At 48.4% G+C, this 17,797-nt stretch overlaps 1 protein-coding gene across 2 annotated transcripts in view; it reads left to right on the top strand.

Annotated features, from left to right (window-relative positions):
- Nucleotides 1–17,797, top strand: part of adgra2 (adhesion G protein-coupled receptor A2) — a 240,667-nt gene that overhangs the window by 59,911 nt on the left and 162,959 nt on the right. For both annotated transcript variants that reach the window (XM_078239650.1, XM_078239651.1), the window contains one exon: nt 8,626–8,697. In XM_078239650.1, the coding sequence (XP_078095776.1) occupies nt 8,626–8,697 (72 nt within the window). The remainder of the gene's footprint in view (nt 1–8,625; nt 8,698–17,797) is intronic.

The raw sequence follows: 17,797 nt of genomic DNA, 5'->3' as shown, positions 1-17,797 counted from the left end.
AGAGGTACAAGTGAAACGCTGCTTAATCTGGAATGAGTGTTTTGGACCTTGGATGGTGAGCATGGAAGAGGTAAAGGGGCAGGTGTTACACCGTCTGCGATTGCATGGGAAGGTGCCATGAGTGACGGGAGGGGTGTTGGGTATCGTGGAGGAGTGGACTAGGTTCTCCCGGAGGGAACGGTCTCTGCGGAATGCTGACAGAGGGAGTGAAGGGAAGATGTGTTTGGTGGTGGCATCATGCTGGAGTTGGTGAAAATGGCGGTGGATTATGCTTTGCATGCGGAGGCTGGTGGGGTGAAGTGTGAGAACATGGGGGACTCTATCCTTGTTCTGGGAGGGAGGAGAGGGGGTGAGGGCAGTGGCGCGGGAGATGGACTGCACAATGTTGAGGGCCCTGTTGACAACTGTCGATGGGAATCCACGGTTGGGGAAAAAGGAGCACATTTTAGAGGCACCACTTTGGAAAGTGGCATCATCGGAACAAATGCGACAGAGGCGAAGGAGCTGAGAGAAAGGGATGGAGTCCTTACAGGATGTGAAGAACTGCAGTCCAGATAGCTATCGGAGTCAGTGGGCATGTAATGGTTATCAGTAGATTGGCTATTGCCGGAAATGGAGACAGAATGGTCAAGGAAGGGAAGGGAAGTGTCTGAGATGGACCAGGTGAAGGTGATGGAGGGGTGGAAACTGGAAGCGGGGGCACTGATTGATTCAGAATCTGGAGACAATGCTGGGAGAGAGAGTAACACACGGAGTGATTGATTCATGGGGCAATCATTCTGATTCTCTTTGTAAATGTTACCTTTGGCATCAGGAAGAGGAATGGGGGATGGCATTCAGCCACCTTCTGCTTTTCCATTGGCTCATCTCTGTCCCTCCATCTCTCTCCCCTGTCCCTCCATCCCTCCCCTCTCCGTCCCTCCATCCCTCCCCCTCTGTCCCTCCATCCCTCCCCCCTCTGTCCCTCCATCCCTCCCCCTCTGTCCCTCCATCCCTCCCCCCTCTGTCCCTCCATCCCTCGCCCCTCTGTCCCTCCATCCCTCCCCCCTCTGTCCCTCCCATCTCTCTCCCCTGTCCCTCCATCCCTCCCCTCTCCGTCCCTCCATCCCTCCCCCTCTGTCCCTCCATCCCTCCCCCCTCTGTCCCTCCATCCCTCCCCCTCTGTCCCTCCATCCCTCCCCCCTCTGTCCCTCCATCCCTCCCCCTCTGTCCCTCCATCCCTCCCCCCTCTGTCCCTCCATCCCTCCCCCCTCTGTCCCTCCATCTCTCTCCCCTGTCCCTCCATCCCTCCCCTCTCCGTCCCTCCATCCCTCCCCCCTCTGTCCCTCCATCCCTCCCCCCCCGTCCCTCCATCCCTCCCCCTCTGTCCTTCCATCCCTCCCCTCTCTATCCCTCCATCTCTCTGGAGTGATGTGATACGGTGCTATCTCCAAGTTGATTGTTATCATGTCACAGTGGGTCTTGTCACAATGCAGCACATTATCCACTAATGTTATAGAAACATAGAACATAGAACATAGAACAGTACAGCACAGAACAGGCCCTTCGGCCCATGATGTTGTGCCGAGCTTTATCTGAAACCAAGATCAAGCTATCCCACTCCCTATCATCCTGGTGTGCTCCATGTGCCTATCCAATAACCGCTTAAATGTTTCTAAAGTGTCTGACTCCACTATCACTGCAGGCAGTCCATTCCACACCCCAACCACTCTCTGCGTGAAGAACCTACCTCTGATATCCTTCCTATATCTCCCACCACGAACCCTATAGTTATGCCCCCTTGTAATAGCTCCATCCATCCGAGGAAATAGTCTTTGAACGTTCACTCTATCTATCCCCTTCATAGAAGATAGCAGCAGGAGCAGGCCATTCAGCCCCTCGATCCTGCTCTGCCATTCATTATGATCATGGCTGATCGTCCACCTCAATAGCCTAATCCTGCTTTCTCCCCATGACCTTTGATCCCATTCACCCCAAGTGCGATATCCAGCCGCCTCTTGAATACATTCAATGTTTTGGCATCAACTACTTCCTGTGGTAATGAGTTCCACAGGCTCACCACTCCCTCAGTACTGACCCTCTGACAGTGCGGCACTCCCTCAGTACTGACACTGTGACAGTGCGGCACTCCCTCAGTACTGACCCTCTGACAGTGCGGCACTCCCTCAGTACTGACCCTCTGACAGTGCGGCACTCCCTCAGTACTGACCCTCTGACAGTGCGGCACTCCCTCAGTACTGATCCTCTCACAGTGCGGCACTCCCTCAGTACTGACCCTCTGACAGTGCGGCACTCCCTCAGTACTGACCCTCTGACAGTGCAGCGCTCCCTCAGCACTGACCCTCTGATAGTGCGGCGCTCCCTCAGCACTGACCCTCTGACAGTGCGGCGCTCCCTCAGTCCTGACCCTCTGACAGTGCAGCGCTCCCTCAGCACTGACCCTCTGACAGTGCGGCACTCCCTCAGTACTGACCCTCTGACAGTGCGGCGCTCCCTCAGCACTGACCCTCTGACAATGCGGCACTCCCTCAGTACCGACCCTCTGACAGTGCAGCACTCCCTCAGTCCTGACCCTCTGATAGTGCGGCGCTCCCTCAGTCCTGACCCTCTGATAGTGCGGCGCTCCCTCAGTACTGATAGAGTGTGCTAATATCCTCTACCTTGCTGCAGGAGCAGACCTCCAGTGGGTTTGTGAAGAATTAAGCTGATCTTTGTCAATCAGAAGGATAAGTAAAGGCTGCGATCTCTCCAGGGTTGATCCTGAGGCAGTCAGCCGCAGCGTTAGGAGGGGAGGGGAGAAGTGAGCTAGCGGCAGTTGGTTGTTGAGCCAAGTCTGTGGTGCTGGCAGCTGCTGAGGGTCAGAGCTGCACGCTTGGGGTCAGGCAGCTGGAGATGGTTACTGAGATCCAGCCTAACCCGGAAGCTCTTTGGGGAAAGAAATTCCATTCGCCCGATTGCTTCCCAAGGTCATGGTTCAGCTGATGGAATGGCGTTGGGGGGGATAGCAGGGGAGTTCTCCCAACAATCCCTCTTTGTTTATGGTGGGAGAGAAAATTGTAAAGCTCTGGAGGAGGCTGTTCGGCCCACTGTTCCTGTGCTAGCTCAGCAGAGTCCAGCTTTTCCTGCTCCACCTCCTTTACTCAGTGAATGTTTTTCTGTTCAAGTTTTTCTTTCCCAAGTTATTCAGGCAACTCTTTCCAGGTCCGAACCGCTCGCTGTGGAATCGGCTTTTCCCCTCATGTCACCTCTGCACTCTGTGCTCTGGGGTTAACACTCCCTCTGACACAATTCCTCCTTGCGCCTCAATCAAATCTTCCCCTCAATCTCCTCAATGTGAGGGGACATATAAGGAGCAGACACTGTGCAGAAATGAGCAGTCACGTGGCTAATGAGGTTTCAGGCAGAAAATTGTGAAGGGCTGGGTTTCAGCTGAGGAGTGGCAATAGGAAATTAATCGCGCACATTTCGAGGACTTCGAGAGGGTCATAGTGGTTTACAGCATGGAAACAGGCTCTTCGGCCCAACTTGTCCATGCCACCCAGTTTTTACCATTAAACTAGTTTGGCCCATATCCCTCTATACCCATCTTACCCATGTAACTATCTAAATGCTTTTTAAAAGACAGAATTGTACCCACCTCTGCTACTACCTCTGGCAGCTTGTTCCAGACACTCACCACCCTCTGTGTGAAAAAATTGCCCCTCTGGACCCTTTAGTATCTCTCCCCTCTCACCTTAAACCTATGCCCTCTAGTTTTAGACTCCATAAGACCATAAGAAAGAGGAACAGAATGAGGCCACTCGGCCCATCGAGTCTGCTCCACCATTAAACCATGGCTGATATTTTTCTCATCCCCATTCTCCTGTCTTTTCCCCATAACCCTTGATTCCCTTATGAATCGAGAACCTATCTATCTTTGTCTTAAAGACACTCAATGACCTGGCCTCCACAGACTCCCCTACCTTTGGGAAAAGATATTGACTATTTAGCTGATCTATGCCCCTCATTATTTTATAGACCTCTATAAGGTCACCCCTCAGCCTCCTACCCTCCAGAGGAAAATGTCCCAGTCTATCCAGCCTCTCCTTATCTGCCAAGCAGATTTCCCAGAATGTTAGCAGAGGTGAGGACAGAACCGCAGACTACGCTGCAACAGCTGTCAAAGAGAACCAGAGGGGAAATGTGGACATGTTGTACCACACCGGCGGCTGCCCTGATATGCAGTGCCTGAGCTGAAAGCCCTTTGGAATGAGATTTCAGAGGAACTGTCAAAAGGCAGAGGATTAACCTGCGGGGTAAAAGCTGCAGTGTGGGATCTGGCAAAGAGCCAGCACAGTTACACAGGGCCCAATGGTCTCCTCCTGTACTGTCCTTATAGAGAGGGGCTTATGGGTGAGTTCGATAAGAAATTTGGCATGTCAGCTACGACTCTCACCAACTTTTACAGATGCACCATAGAAAGCATTCTTTCTGGTTGTATCACAGCTTGGTATGGCTCCTGCTCTGCCCAAGGCCACAAGGAACTACAAAAGGTCGTGAATGTAGCCCAATCCATCACGCAAACCAGCCTCCCATCCATTGACTCTGTCTACACTTCCCGCTGCCTCAGCAAAGCAGCCAGCATAATTAAGGACCCCACGCACTGTGGACATTCTCTCTTCCACCTTCTTCCTTCAGGAAAAAGATACAAAAGTCTGAGGTCACGTACCAACCGACTCAAGAACAGCTTCTTCCCTGCTGCTGTCAGGCTTTTGAATGGACTTACCTCGCATTAAGTTGATCTTTCTCTACACCCTAGCTATGACTGTAACACTACATTCTGCACTCTCTCCTTTCCTTCTCTATGAACGGTATGCTTTGTCTGTATAGCGCGCAAGAAACAATACTTTTCACTGTATGTTAATACATGTGACAATAATGAATCAAATCAAATCATAACAAAAGATAAGGTATCTGAGAGTGAGGGTGGCGATGGGGAATGTGCTGGGGGGGGCGGTGGGGGGGGGGGGGGTGGGGGGGGGGGGTGGGGGCGGGGGGGGAGGTGGGGGCGGGGGGGTGGTGGGGGGTGGGGGTGGGGGGAGGGGGGGTGGGGGCGGGGGGGGGGGGTGTAGAATGTCAGTCCAGGACACCTCATTTGTCCCAAGTGCCTCTTGAAACTTGTGGGGGAAGTGAATTGTTTCACTGCGAGGAGGAGGATGTTAATCCCACGTCCCAATCGCCTCAAGGCCCCTTTGCAACAGGAGGTGTGGATAAATGGGACGGTAAATCCTGCCCTAACGAACGATGTCTTTTCACACAGCAGGTTTTTATGGCCAATTAGGGGCTGAATTTTATTTTGCAGTGGTGCTTGTGCTAATCAGAGGCTGTTACAGGATGTATACAGGAAGCATTGCACACTGTGGCACAGGAATGCCTGTTCTGGTTCCCACTCCTTCACAAACGGCTCCGAGATGGGGGGGGGCCTGGGTTAGCAGCAGTTTGGGGCTCAGTCCTGGTCAGAACAGTTACACCTGCCCTCTCACCTGGCTTAGCAACGTTCTCTCCTCCCTCACCCTTTTCCCCCTCTCTCCTCCTCCTCCCCCTCCTCTCCCACCCCCATCACCATCAGCCTCATCATGTAGAAACAGAATCAACCCACTTTTTATTCCCACTATTGTAAAATCCCTTTTCCCAGTTAACAAAGGTGAAATTTCCAACCGATTCCCGTGTTTGGAAGGATTTATCGGGACCATTTCATTGCAGTGGGTCAGTGACAAAGCCCTTCCTCTCTCTGCCTGCTTTCTGTTTGACCGGTTCCCCCTGAGTTTTGTTCACAGCCGTGTTGAGGAGATTAGCCTTTAATTCCCGGAGACTCCAGGACATCCCTGCAGGGTTGACGGGGGAAGCTTGATTCTGACCTTCCCAGGAAGGGGGTCAAGGACAGTCATGTTCAGGAACACGCAGGGTTCCTGAATGAATTGGAGCTGCACCAGGCTTGGAGTGCACTGTTCCTCAGCCCTCACACTCACCAAGGCCTCTTTACCCTTCCCTGCCTGCCCTCCCAACCAATTCTAGAAACAAACAGCCAAGCCAGCCACTGCCTGTGACAATTCGCAAATACAGATCAGTGCACCAAGAAGGAACTTGAAGCGACTTCCCACTTTACCAGGTCTTGCAGCGTGACCTAAAGTACATTGTAGTCAGCAAATTAAAATGCAGTTTCAGAAAGGTGACAGCCATTTTGTTCACAGCGAATTCCCAACAATGACTGTGAGTTAAAATGATCCGTTCATCAGTTGTTTTTTACTGTATTAGTTACGGAGAAATCCCCCATTCTGCAAATTTTCACCTGCAGCTTGGAAAGAACAAAGAACAGTTCAGCACAGGAACAGACCCTTCAACCCACCAAGTCTGTCCCGACACAGATGCCTCTCTCATCTAATATTTTCTTGCCTCTGTGTGGTCCATATCCCTCTATTTCCTGCCTATCCCTGTATCTATCCAGATGCCTCTTGAACATTGTTATAGAATCTGCTTCCACCTCCTCCTCAAGGCATTCACCACCCTCTGCGTGAAAAACTTCCCCTTACATCCCTTTTAAACTTTCCCCCTCTCACTCTCAACCTATGCCCCCGAATAATTGACCCTTCGACCCTGGGACATAGACTCTGACTATCCACTCTATCCAAGCCTGTCATAATCTTGTAAACCTCTATCAGGTCCCCCCTCATCCTCCGACGCTCCAATGAAAACAATCCAAGTTTATTCAACCTTTCTTCATAGTCCATATCCTCCAAACCAGGCAACATCCTGGGAAATCTCTTCTGCACCCTTTCCAATGCATCAACATCCTTCCGGTAGTGTGGCGACCAGAATTGTACACAATACTCCAGATGCAGCCTAACAAAGTCTTATACAGCTGTAACATGATTTTCCAATTCCTATACTCAACGCCCTGACCGGTGAAGGCCAGCATGCCATAGCCTTCCTGACCACCTTGTCCACCTGATTTGCCACCTTCAGGGAACTGTGGATCTGCATGCCTAGATCACTTCTATGCTAATATTTCTAAGGGCTCTACCATTTACTGTATACTTCTGCAGTAGACCTTCCAAATCACATCACCTCACATTTGTCCAGATTAAATTCCATCTGCCATCTTTTGGCCCAGGTCTCCAGCTGATTTATATCCTGCTGTATCCTCTGACAATCCTCCTCACTACCCGCTACTCCCCCAATTTTTGTATCATCTGCAAATTTACGAATCAGACCATCTACATTTTCCTCCAAATCATTTATATATATTACAAACAACAGAGGCCCCAGCACTAAACCTTGTGGAACCCGCTTGTCACAGACCTCCAGTTAGAAAAGTCCCTTCCACTGCTACTCTCTGCTTTCTATGCCCAAGCCAGTTTTGTATCCATCTTACCAGCTCACCTTGGATCCCATATGACTTTACCTTCTTTATCAGCCTGCCATGAGGAACCTTATCAAAGGCTTTACTAAAGTCCATGTATACAACATCCACTGCCCTGCCGTGGTCAATTTTTCTTGTCACTTCCCCAAAGAACTCAATCAAGTTTGTGAGACACGACCTCCCCTTCACAAAACCATGCTGCCTATCGCTAATAAGCCTATTCTCTTCCAGATGTGAGTACATCCTGTCCCGAAGAATCTTCTCCAATAATTTCCCCACCACTGATGTGAGACTCACAGGCCTGTAATTTCCCGGATTGTCTCTTCTGTCCTACTTAAACAGAGGAACAATGCTAGCTACTCTCCAATCCTCTGGTACCTCACCCGTGGCTAAAGAGGATACAAAGATTTTGGCCAAGGTCTCAGCAATTTCTTCCCCCTCCTCTCTCAGTATTCTGGGATAGACCCTATCTGGCCCTGGGGACTTGTCCACTTTAATGTTTTTCAAAGAACCTCCCTTTTTATCTCCCCAGCCTGACCCCTGCCCAGCCTGACCCCTGCCCAGCCTGACCCCTGCCCAGCTTGACCCCTGCCCAGCCTGACCTCTGCCCAGCCTGACCCCTGCCCAGCCTGACCCCTGCCCAGCCTGACCTCTGCCCAGACTGTCAGGGGATTAGCAGGTAAATATAAGGGGTTACAGGAATAGGGCCTGGGTGGGATTGTGGTTGGTGCAGACTCGATGGGCCGAATGGCCTCCTTCTGCACTGTAGGGGTCTATGATTCTATGATGATTCTATGAGTTAACTAGCCTGGTCCCTGCCCAGCCCGGTCCCTGTCCAGCCCGGTCCCTGTCCAGCCCGGTCCCTGTCCAGCCCGGTCCCTGTCCAGCCCGGTCCCTGTCCAGCCCGGTCCCTGTCCAGCCCGGTCCCTGTCCAGCCCGGTCCCTGTCCAGCCCGGTCCCTGCCCAGCCCGGTCCCTGTCCAGCCCGGTCCCTGTCCAGCCCGGTCCCTGTCCAGCCCGGTCCCTGTCCAGCCCGGTCCCTGTCCAGCCCGGTCCCTGTCCAGCCCGGTCCCTGTCCAGCCCGGTCCCTGTCCAGCCCAGTCCCTGTCCAGCCCGGTCCCTTCCCTGCCTGGTCCCTGCCCAGTTTGCAGGAAGCGTGTCTGATTTTTGCCCTGGAAGATCCCACATAATCTGTCTCACCACAAGTTCTTTCCTGTTGCCTTTCAGAATACTGAGCAATAACAAGATTGTGAAGCTGAAGACTGGTGCATTTGTTGGACTCCAGGCTCTTGAGAAACTGTGAGTGCTTCTGTGTGTTGGAATGGGCACCCGGGGGTGGTGGTGCGGGCACCCCCAGTTCATCCAGACCCGGGCAATGCCTGCTTGTTAATGACGGAATTACATCTGTATATTATTCAGTGTGAAAAGGGATCCTGAGCCTCTCGTTCTCCTGCGGGCAGTGGGGAACAGTGACTTTTCCCGTGGGTTGTGAAAGGTCAAGTTGACAGAACAGGGATTGGATACAGAATGACTGCACCCAAGATGGGGAGATGGAGGTGGGAGAGGCGGTGAGGGTGGGAGAGGCAGTGAGGGTGGGAGAGGGCGGCGGGGGGGGGGGGGGGGGGGCGTTGAGCACGGGGGGGTGGTGGCTGAGGGTGTGGGGTGAGGGATGAGGGTGTGGGATGAGGGGAGGTGGGAGAGGCGGTGAGGGAGGGAGAGGCTGGGGGGGCGGGGGGGGTGTTGAGCATGGGGGGGTGGTGGCTGAGGGTGTGGGGTGAGGGATGAGGGTGTGGGGTGAGGGATGAGGATGAGGGATGAGGGTGTGGGGTGAGGGATGAGGGTGGGGGGTGAGGGATGAGGGTGAGGGATGAGGGTGTGGGGTGAGGGATGAGGGTGTGGGGTGAGGGATGAGGGTGGGGGATGAGGGTGTGGGGTGAGGGATGAGGGTGGGGGGGTGAGGGGAGGTGGGAGAGGCGGTGAGGGAGGGTGAGGAGTGGGGAAGAAGCTGCCGTAAACCTTCACCGTCACAGCAGGAATGTGGTGAGCGTGGGGCTGTGCTGAGATTGGATAATTGGAGGACACACTTGGCAGTGTGCGGACTGCAGATTAGCGTGTGACGCCTTCTGTACTGACTCACTCTCTCATTAACAGCTATAAACAGCACACTCTGGGCTTCCACTTCAATAACTCCTGTCATCTCCTCCCTCTGAGCTCTGTGTACTTACAACTAATCAAGTCTTTAAGAAACAAAACAGCATGAGTGGATAGAGCATCAAGACAGGCTAAAAAGATGTCTTGATGCTCTCTCCACTCATGCTGTTTTGTTTCTTAAAGACTTGATTAGTTGTAAGTATTCGCATTCCAACCATTATTCATGTAAATTGAGTTTGTGTCTTTATATGCTCTGTTTGTGAACAGAATTCCCACTCACCTGAAGAAGGCTCCGAAAGCTTGTGTGGCTTTTGCTACCAAATAAACCTGTTGGACTTTAACCTGGTGTTGTTAAACTTCTTACTGTGTTTACCCCAGTCCAACGCCGGCATCTCCACATCATGACGAGGTGGAAAAGCCAAGGGGATTACTTGCTGGTGTTCTGCTTTAACCACTAGTCACAGGCCTCCACTCAGAGAAGCAATCCTCCACTACCACTCTCTGGCTTCTTCCATTGATGTCACACTATTTGTAACCCCCACAGTTTCACTGGCTGTCTTGTCTGGAGACAATACACATCTTTTTAGCCTGTCTTGATGCTCTCTCCACTCACGTTGTTTTGTTTCTTAAAGACTTGATTAGTTGTAAGTATTCGCATTCCAACCATTATTCATGTAAATTGAGGTTGTGTCTTTATATGCTCTGTTTGTGAACAGAATTCCCACTCACCTGAAGAAGGGGCTCCGAAATCTTGTGTGGCTTTTGCTACCAAATAAACCTGTTGCACTTTAACCAGGTGTTGTTAAACTTCTTACTGTGTTCTTCCATTGAGCCAATGTCTAATCCAATTTACTACCTCTCCATGTATACCTAGTGACTGAACCTTCCTAACTAACTTCCCATGCGGGACCTTGTCAAAGGCCTGACTGAAGTCCATGTAGACAACATCCACTGCCTTCCCTTCATCCACTTTCCTGATAACCTCCTCGAAAAACTCTAATAGATTGGTTAAACATGACCTACCACGCACAAAGCCATGTTGACTCTCCCTAATAAGTCCCTGTCTATCCAAGTATTTGTAGATCCTATCTCTTAGTACTCCTTCCAATAATTTACCTACTACTGACGTATCCCTTACTATCCTTTTGCTCTTAATATACCTGTAGAAGCTCTGAGGATTATCCTTCACCTTGTCTGCCAAAGCAAACTCATGTCTTCTTTTAGCCCTCCTGATTTCTTTCTTAAGTAGTTTCTTGCACTTTTTACACTCCTCAAGCATCTTATTTGCTCCCTGTTGCCTATACATGTCATACATCTCTCTCTTCTTCTTTATCAGAGTTCCAATATCCCTCGAGAACCAAGGTTCCTTATTCTTATTCACTTTGCCTTTAATCCTGACAGGAACATACAAACTTTGCGCTCTCAAAATTTCTCCTTTGAAGGCCTCCCACTGACCAATCACATCCTTGCCAGAGAGCAGCCTGTCCCAATCCACGCTTTTTAGATCCTTTCTCATTTCTTCAAATTTGGCCTTTTTCCAGTTTAGTACCTCAACCCGAGGACCAGATCTATCTTTATCCATGATCAAGTTGAAACTAATGGCGTTATGAACACTGGAACCAAAGTGTTCCCCTGCACACACTTCCATCACTTGTCCTAATTCGTTTCCTAATAGGAGATCAAATATTGCTTCCTCTCCAGTTGGTACCTCTATATATTGATTTAGAAAATTTTCCTGAACACATTTTACAAACTCTAACCCAATCTATATGTGGAAAATTCAAATCCCCGACGATCACAACTTTATGTTTCCTGCAGTTGTCAGCTATCTCTCTGCAGATTTGCTCCTCTAATTCTCGCTGACAATTGGGTGGTCTATAATACACCCCCATTAATGTGGTCATACCTTTCCTGTTTCTCAGCTCCACCCATATGGCCTCGGTAGACAAGCCCTCTAATCTGTCCTGCCTGAGCACTGCTGTAACATTTTCCCTGACTAGCAATGCCACCCCCCCACCCTTCATCCCTCTGCCTCTATCACGTCTGAAACATCGGAACCCCTGGAACATTGAGCTGCCAGTCCTGCCCCTCCTGGAGCCAAGTTTCATAAATGGCTATAATGTCATAATTCCATGTGTCAATCCACGCCCTCAGCTCGTCTGCCTTCCCCACAATACTCCTGGCATTGAAATAGACACACCTCAGAAGATTATTACCACCACAAACAACCCTTCTATTTGTGATTTTGCATGAACTATGAACATCATTTATTTTCCCCCCCGCTCCACTATCTGCTCTGGCACTCTGGTTCCCATCCCCCTGCAAATCTAGTTTTAAACCCTCCCCAATAACACTAGCAAACCTCCCTGCAAGTATATTGGTCCCCTTGTAGTTCAGGTGTAACCCGTCTCTCTTGTACAGGTCCCACCTGCCCCAGAAGAGGTCCCAATGATCTAGAAATCTGAAACCCTACCCCCTGCACCAGTTCCTCAGCCACGTGTTCATCCGCCCGAGCATCCTACTCTTACCCTCACTGGCACGTGGCACAGGTAGCAATCCTGAGATTACTACCCTCGGGGTCCTGCTTTTAACTTCCTACCAAGATCTCGATTCTCGCTCTTGAGGACCTCCTCACTCTTCCTTCCTATGTCATTGGTACCGATGTGTACCATGACATCTGGCTGATCACCCTCCCACTTCAGAATGTGGACCAGTGTTAAACTGGACCCTCTGTCCTCCAGATGCAGTGACAACCATTCTGAGTCATTAGCAGTCCCTAAGAACTGAAGAATTGCTGTGATTAGTCACTGGAGAAATGATTTCCCGGTTCCTGTGGGCGGGTGCGGGGTTTGAAGGAATTGCGTACGTACGATTCTCCCTGAAGGCTTTAGTTTGTGAATTTTAACACAGTTAATGGGGAGGAGAGTTTGTTTGACTGAGAGTGGTGCAGTTGGGCGGTTGGTGTTTGGAGTGTGATGGGTGGGATGTTGTGAGGAATGATGTGTCTGCTGCCCATGGGAGGGGTACAGATGCGGGGTGTTTGACAGTCACAGGTCCTTTCACAACACCATCAGAACCCATCCAGTCAGAATGGGGGAAACGGCCACCTGTGATTTTCAATGGGGCGGTGTGAGTGTGAGGGGTAGATTGTGCAATATTGATAGTGTGAGAGGCTGATTGTGCAGTATTCATAGTGTGAGAGGCTGATTGTACAGTATTGATAGTGTGAGAGGCTGATTGTACAGTATTGATAGTGTGAGGGGCTGATTGTACAGTATTGATAGTGTGAGGGGCTGATTGTACAGTATTGACAGAGTGAGGGGCTGATTGTACAGTATTGATAGTGTGAGGGGCTGATTGTACAGTATTGATAGTGAGAGGCTGATTGTACAGTATTGACAGTGTGAGAGGCTGATTGTACAGTATTGATAGTGTGAGGGGCTGATTGTACAGTATTGACAGTGTGAGGGGCTGATTGTACAGTATTGACAGTGTGAGGGGCTGATTGTACAGTATTGATAGTGTGAGGGGCTGATTGTACAGTATTGATCGTGTGAGAGGCTGATTGTACAGTATTGATAGTGTGAGGGGCTGATTGTACAGAATTGATAGTGTGAGAGGCTGATTGTACAGTATTGATAGAGTGAGGGGCTGATTGTACAGAATTGATAGTGTGAGAGGCTGATTGTACAGTATTGATAGTGTGAGGGGCTGATTGTACAGTATTGACAGTGTGAGAGGCTGATTGTACAGTATTGATAGTGTGAGTGGCTGATTGTACAGTATTGATAGTGTGAGGGGCTGATTGTACAGTATTGATAGTGTGAGGGGCTGATTGTACAGTATTGATAGTGTGAGTGGCTGATTGAACAGTATTGATAGTGTGAGTGGCTGATTGAACAGTATTGATAGTGTGAGGGGCTGATTGTACAGTATTGATAGTGTGAGTGGCTGATTGAACAGTATTGATAGTGTGAGGGGCTGATTGTACAGTATTGATAGTGTGAGGGGCTGATTGTACAGTATTGACAGTGTGAGGGGCTGATTGTACAGTATTGATAGTGTGAGAGGCTGATTGTACAGTATTGATAGTGTGAGAGGCTGATTGTACAGTATTGATAGTGTGAGAGGCTGATTGTACAGTATTGATAGTGTGAGGGGCTGATTGTACAGTATTGATAGTGTGAGGGGCTGATTGTACAGTATTGACAGAGTGAGGGGCTGATTGTACAGTATTGATAGTGTGAGGGGCTGATTGTACAGTATTGATAGTGTGAGAGGCTGATTGTACAGTATTGATAGTGTGAGGGGCTGATTGTACAGTATTGATCGTGTGAGAGGCTGATTGTACAGTATTGATAGTGTGAGGGGCTGATTGTACAGAATTGATAGTGTGAGAGGCTGATTGTACAGTATTGATAGTGTGAGGGGCTGATTGTACAGAATTGATAGTGTGAGAGGCTGATTGTACAGTATTGATCGTGTGAGGAGCTGATTGTACAGTATTGATAGTGTGAGTGGCTGATTGTACAGTATTGATAGTGTGAGGGGCTGATTGTACAGTATTGACAGTGTGAGAGGCTGATTGTACAGTATTGATAGTGTGAGTGGCTGATTGTACAGTATTGATAGTGTGAGGGGCTGATTGTACAGTATTGATAGTGTGAGGGGCTGATTGTACAGTATTGATAGTGTGAGTGGCTGATTGAACAGTATTGATAGTGTGAGTGGCTGATTGAACAGTATTGATAGTGTGAGGGGCTGATTGTACAGTATTGATAGTGTGAGTGGCTGATTGAACAGTATTGATAGTGTGAGGGGCTGATTGTACAGTATTGATAGTGTGAGGGGCTGATTGTACAGTATTGACAGTGTGAGGGGCTGATTGTAAAGTATTGATAGTGTGAGAGTCTGATTGTACAGTATTGACAGTGTGAGAGTCTGATTGTACAGTATTGATAGTGTGAGGGGCTGAATGTACAGTATTGATACAGTGAGGGGCAGATTGTACAGTATTGATAGTGTGAGGGGCTGATTGTACAGTGTTGATAGTGTGAGGTGCTGATTGTACAGTATTGATAGTGTGAGAGGCTGATTGTACAGTATTGATAGTGTGAGAGGCTGATTGTACAGTATTGATAGTGTGAGAGGCTGATTGTACAGTATTGATAGTGTGAGTGGCTGATTGTACAGTATTGATAGTATGAGGGGCTGATTGTACAGTATTGACAGTGTGAGATACTGATTGTACAGTAATTATAGTGTGAGGGGCTGATTGTACAGTATTGACAGTGTGTGATGCTGATTGTCCAGTAATGATAGTGTGAGGGGCTGATTGTACAGTATTGATAGTGTGTGGGGCTGATTGTACAGTATTGATAGTGATAGGGGCTGATTGTACAGTATTGACAGTGTGAGATGCTGATTGTACAGTATTGATAGTGTGAGGGGCTGATTGTACAGTATTGAGAGTGTGAGGGGCTGATTGTACAGTATTGATAGTGTGAGATGCTGATTGTACAGTAATGATAGTGTGAGAGGCTGATTGTACAGTATTGATAGTGTGAGAGGCTGATTGTAAAGTAATGATAGTGTGAGGGGCTGATTGTACAGTATTGATAGTGTGAGGGACTGATTGTACAGTATTGAGAGTGTGAGAGGCTGATTGTACAGTATTGATAGTGTGAGTGGATGATTGTACAGTATTGATAGTGTGAGGGTCTGATTGTACTGTATTGATAGTGTGAGGGGCTGATTGTACTGTATTGATAGTGTGAGGGGCTGATTGTACAGTATTGATAGTGTGAGAGGCTGATTGTAAAGTAATGATAGTGTGAGGGGCTGATTGTACAGTATTGATAGTGTGAGGGACTGATTGTACAGTATTGAGAGTGTGAGAGGCTGATTGTACAGTATTGATAGTGTGAGTGGATGATTGTACAGTATTGATAGTGTGAGGGTCTGATTGTACAGTATTGATAGTGTGAGGGGCTGATTGTACAGTATTGATAGTGTGAGAGGCTGATTGTACAGTATTGACAGTGTGAGGGGCAGATTGTACAGTATTGATAGTGTGAGGGGCTGATTGTACAGTAGTGATAGTGTGAGAGGCTGATTGTACAGTATTGATAGTGTGAGAGGCTGATTGTACAGTATTGATAGTGTGAGGGGCAGATGTACAGTATTGATAGTGTGAGGGGCTGATTGTACAGTAGTGATAGTGTGAGAGGCTGATTGTACAGTACTGACAGTGTGAGAGTCTGATTGTACAGTATTGACAGTGTGAGGGGCAGATTGTACAGTATTTGTAGTGTGAGGGGCAGATTGTACAGTATTGATAGTGTGAGAGGCTGATTGTACAGTATTGACAGTGTGAGGGGGTGACTGTACAGTATTGATAGTGTGAGGGGCAGATTGTACAGTATTGATAGTGTGAGGGGCTGATTGTACAGTAGTGATAGTGTGAGAGTCTGATTGTACAGTATTGATAGTGTGAGAGGCTGATTGTACAGTATTGACAGTGTGAGGGGCAGATTGTACAGTATTTGTAGTGTGAGGGGCAGATTGTACAGTATTGACAGTGTGGGAGTCTGATTGTACAGTATTGATAGTGTGAGTGGCTGATTGTACAGTAATGATAGTGTGAGGGGCTGATTGTACAGTATTGATAGTGTGAGTTGCTGATTGTACAGTATTGACAGTGTGAGTAGCTGATTGTACAGTATTGATAGTGTGAGGGGCTGATTGTACAGTATTGATAGTGTGAGTGGCTGATTGTACAGTATTGATAGTGTGAGAGGCTGATTGTACAGTATTGATACTGTGAGAGGCTGAATGTACAGTAATAATAGTGTGAGAGGCTGGTTGTACAGTATTGATAGTGTGAGAGTCTGATTGTACGGTATTGATAGTGTGAGGGGCAGATTGTACAGTATTGATAGTGTGAGGGGCTGATTGTACAGTAGTGATAGTGTGAGAGGCTGATTGTACAGTATTGATAGTGTGAGAGGCTGATTGTACAGTATTGATAGTGTGAGGGGCAGATTGTACAGTATTGATAGTGTGAGAGGCTGATTGTACGGTATTGATAGTGTGAGGGGCAGATTGTACAGTATTGATAGTGTGAGGGGCTGATTGTACAGTAGTGATAGTGTGAGAGGCTGATTGTACAGTATTGATAGTGTGAGAGGCTGATTGTACAGTATTGATAGTGTGAGGGGCAGATTGTACAGTATTGATAGTGTGAGGGGCTGATTGTACAGTAGTGATAGTGTGAGAGGCTGATTGTACAGTACTGACAGTGTGAGGTGCTGATTGTACAGTATTGATAGTGTGAGAGGCTGATTGTACAGTATTGACAGTGTGAGGGGCAGATTGTACAGTATTTGTAGTGTGAGGGGCAGATTGTACAGTATTGACAGTGTGAGGGGCTGGTTGTACAGTATTGATAGTGTGAGGGGCTGATTTTACAGTATTGATAGTGTGAGGTGCTGATTGTACAGTATTGACAGTGTGAGTAGCTGATTGTACATTATTGATAGTGTGAGGGGCTGATTGTACAGTATTGATAGTGTGAGTGGCTGATTGGACAGTATTGATAGTGTGGGAGTCTGTACCGTATTGATAGTGTGAGGGGCAGATTGTACAGTATTGATAGTGTGAGAGGCTGATTGTACAGTACTGACAGTGTGAGAGTCTGATTGTACAGTATTGATAGTGTGAGAGGCTGATTGTACAGTATTGACAGTGTGAGGGGCAGATTGTACAGTATTTGTAGTGTGAGGGGCAGATTGTACAGTATTGACAGTGTGAGGGGTTGGTTGTACAGTATTGATAGTGTGAGTGGCTGATTGTACAGTATTGATAGTGTGATGTGCTGATTGTACAGTATTGACAGTGTGAGTAGCTGATTGTACATTATTGATAGTGTGAGGGGCTGATTTTACAGTATTGACAGTGTGAAAGGCTGATTGTACAGTATTGATAGTGTGAGGGGGTGACAGTACAGTATTGATAGTGTGAGGGGCAGATTGTACAGTATTGATAGTGTGAGGGGCAGATTGTACAGTATTGACAGTGTGAGGTGCTGATTGTACAGTATTGATAGTGTGAGGGGCTGATTGTACAGTAGTGAAAGTGTGAGAGGCTGATTGTACAGTACTGACAGTGTGAGAGCCTGATTGTACAGTATTGATAGTGTGAGAGGCTGATTGTACAGTATTGACAGTGTGAGGGGCTGATTGTACAG

The sequence above is a fragment of the Mustelus asterias genome, chromosome 22 (genome assembly GCF_964213995.1).
Source record: "Mustelus asterias chromosome 22, sMusAst1.hap1.1, whole genome shotgun sequence".
In the NCBI taxonomy this organism is placed as follows: domain Eukaryota; kingdom Metazoa; phylum Chordata; class Chondrichthyes; order Carcharhiniformes; family Triakidae; genus Mustelus; species Mustelus asterias.
This window is presented reverse-complemented; position numbering and strand designations above follow the sequence as displayed.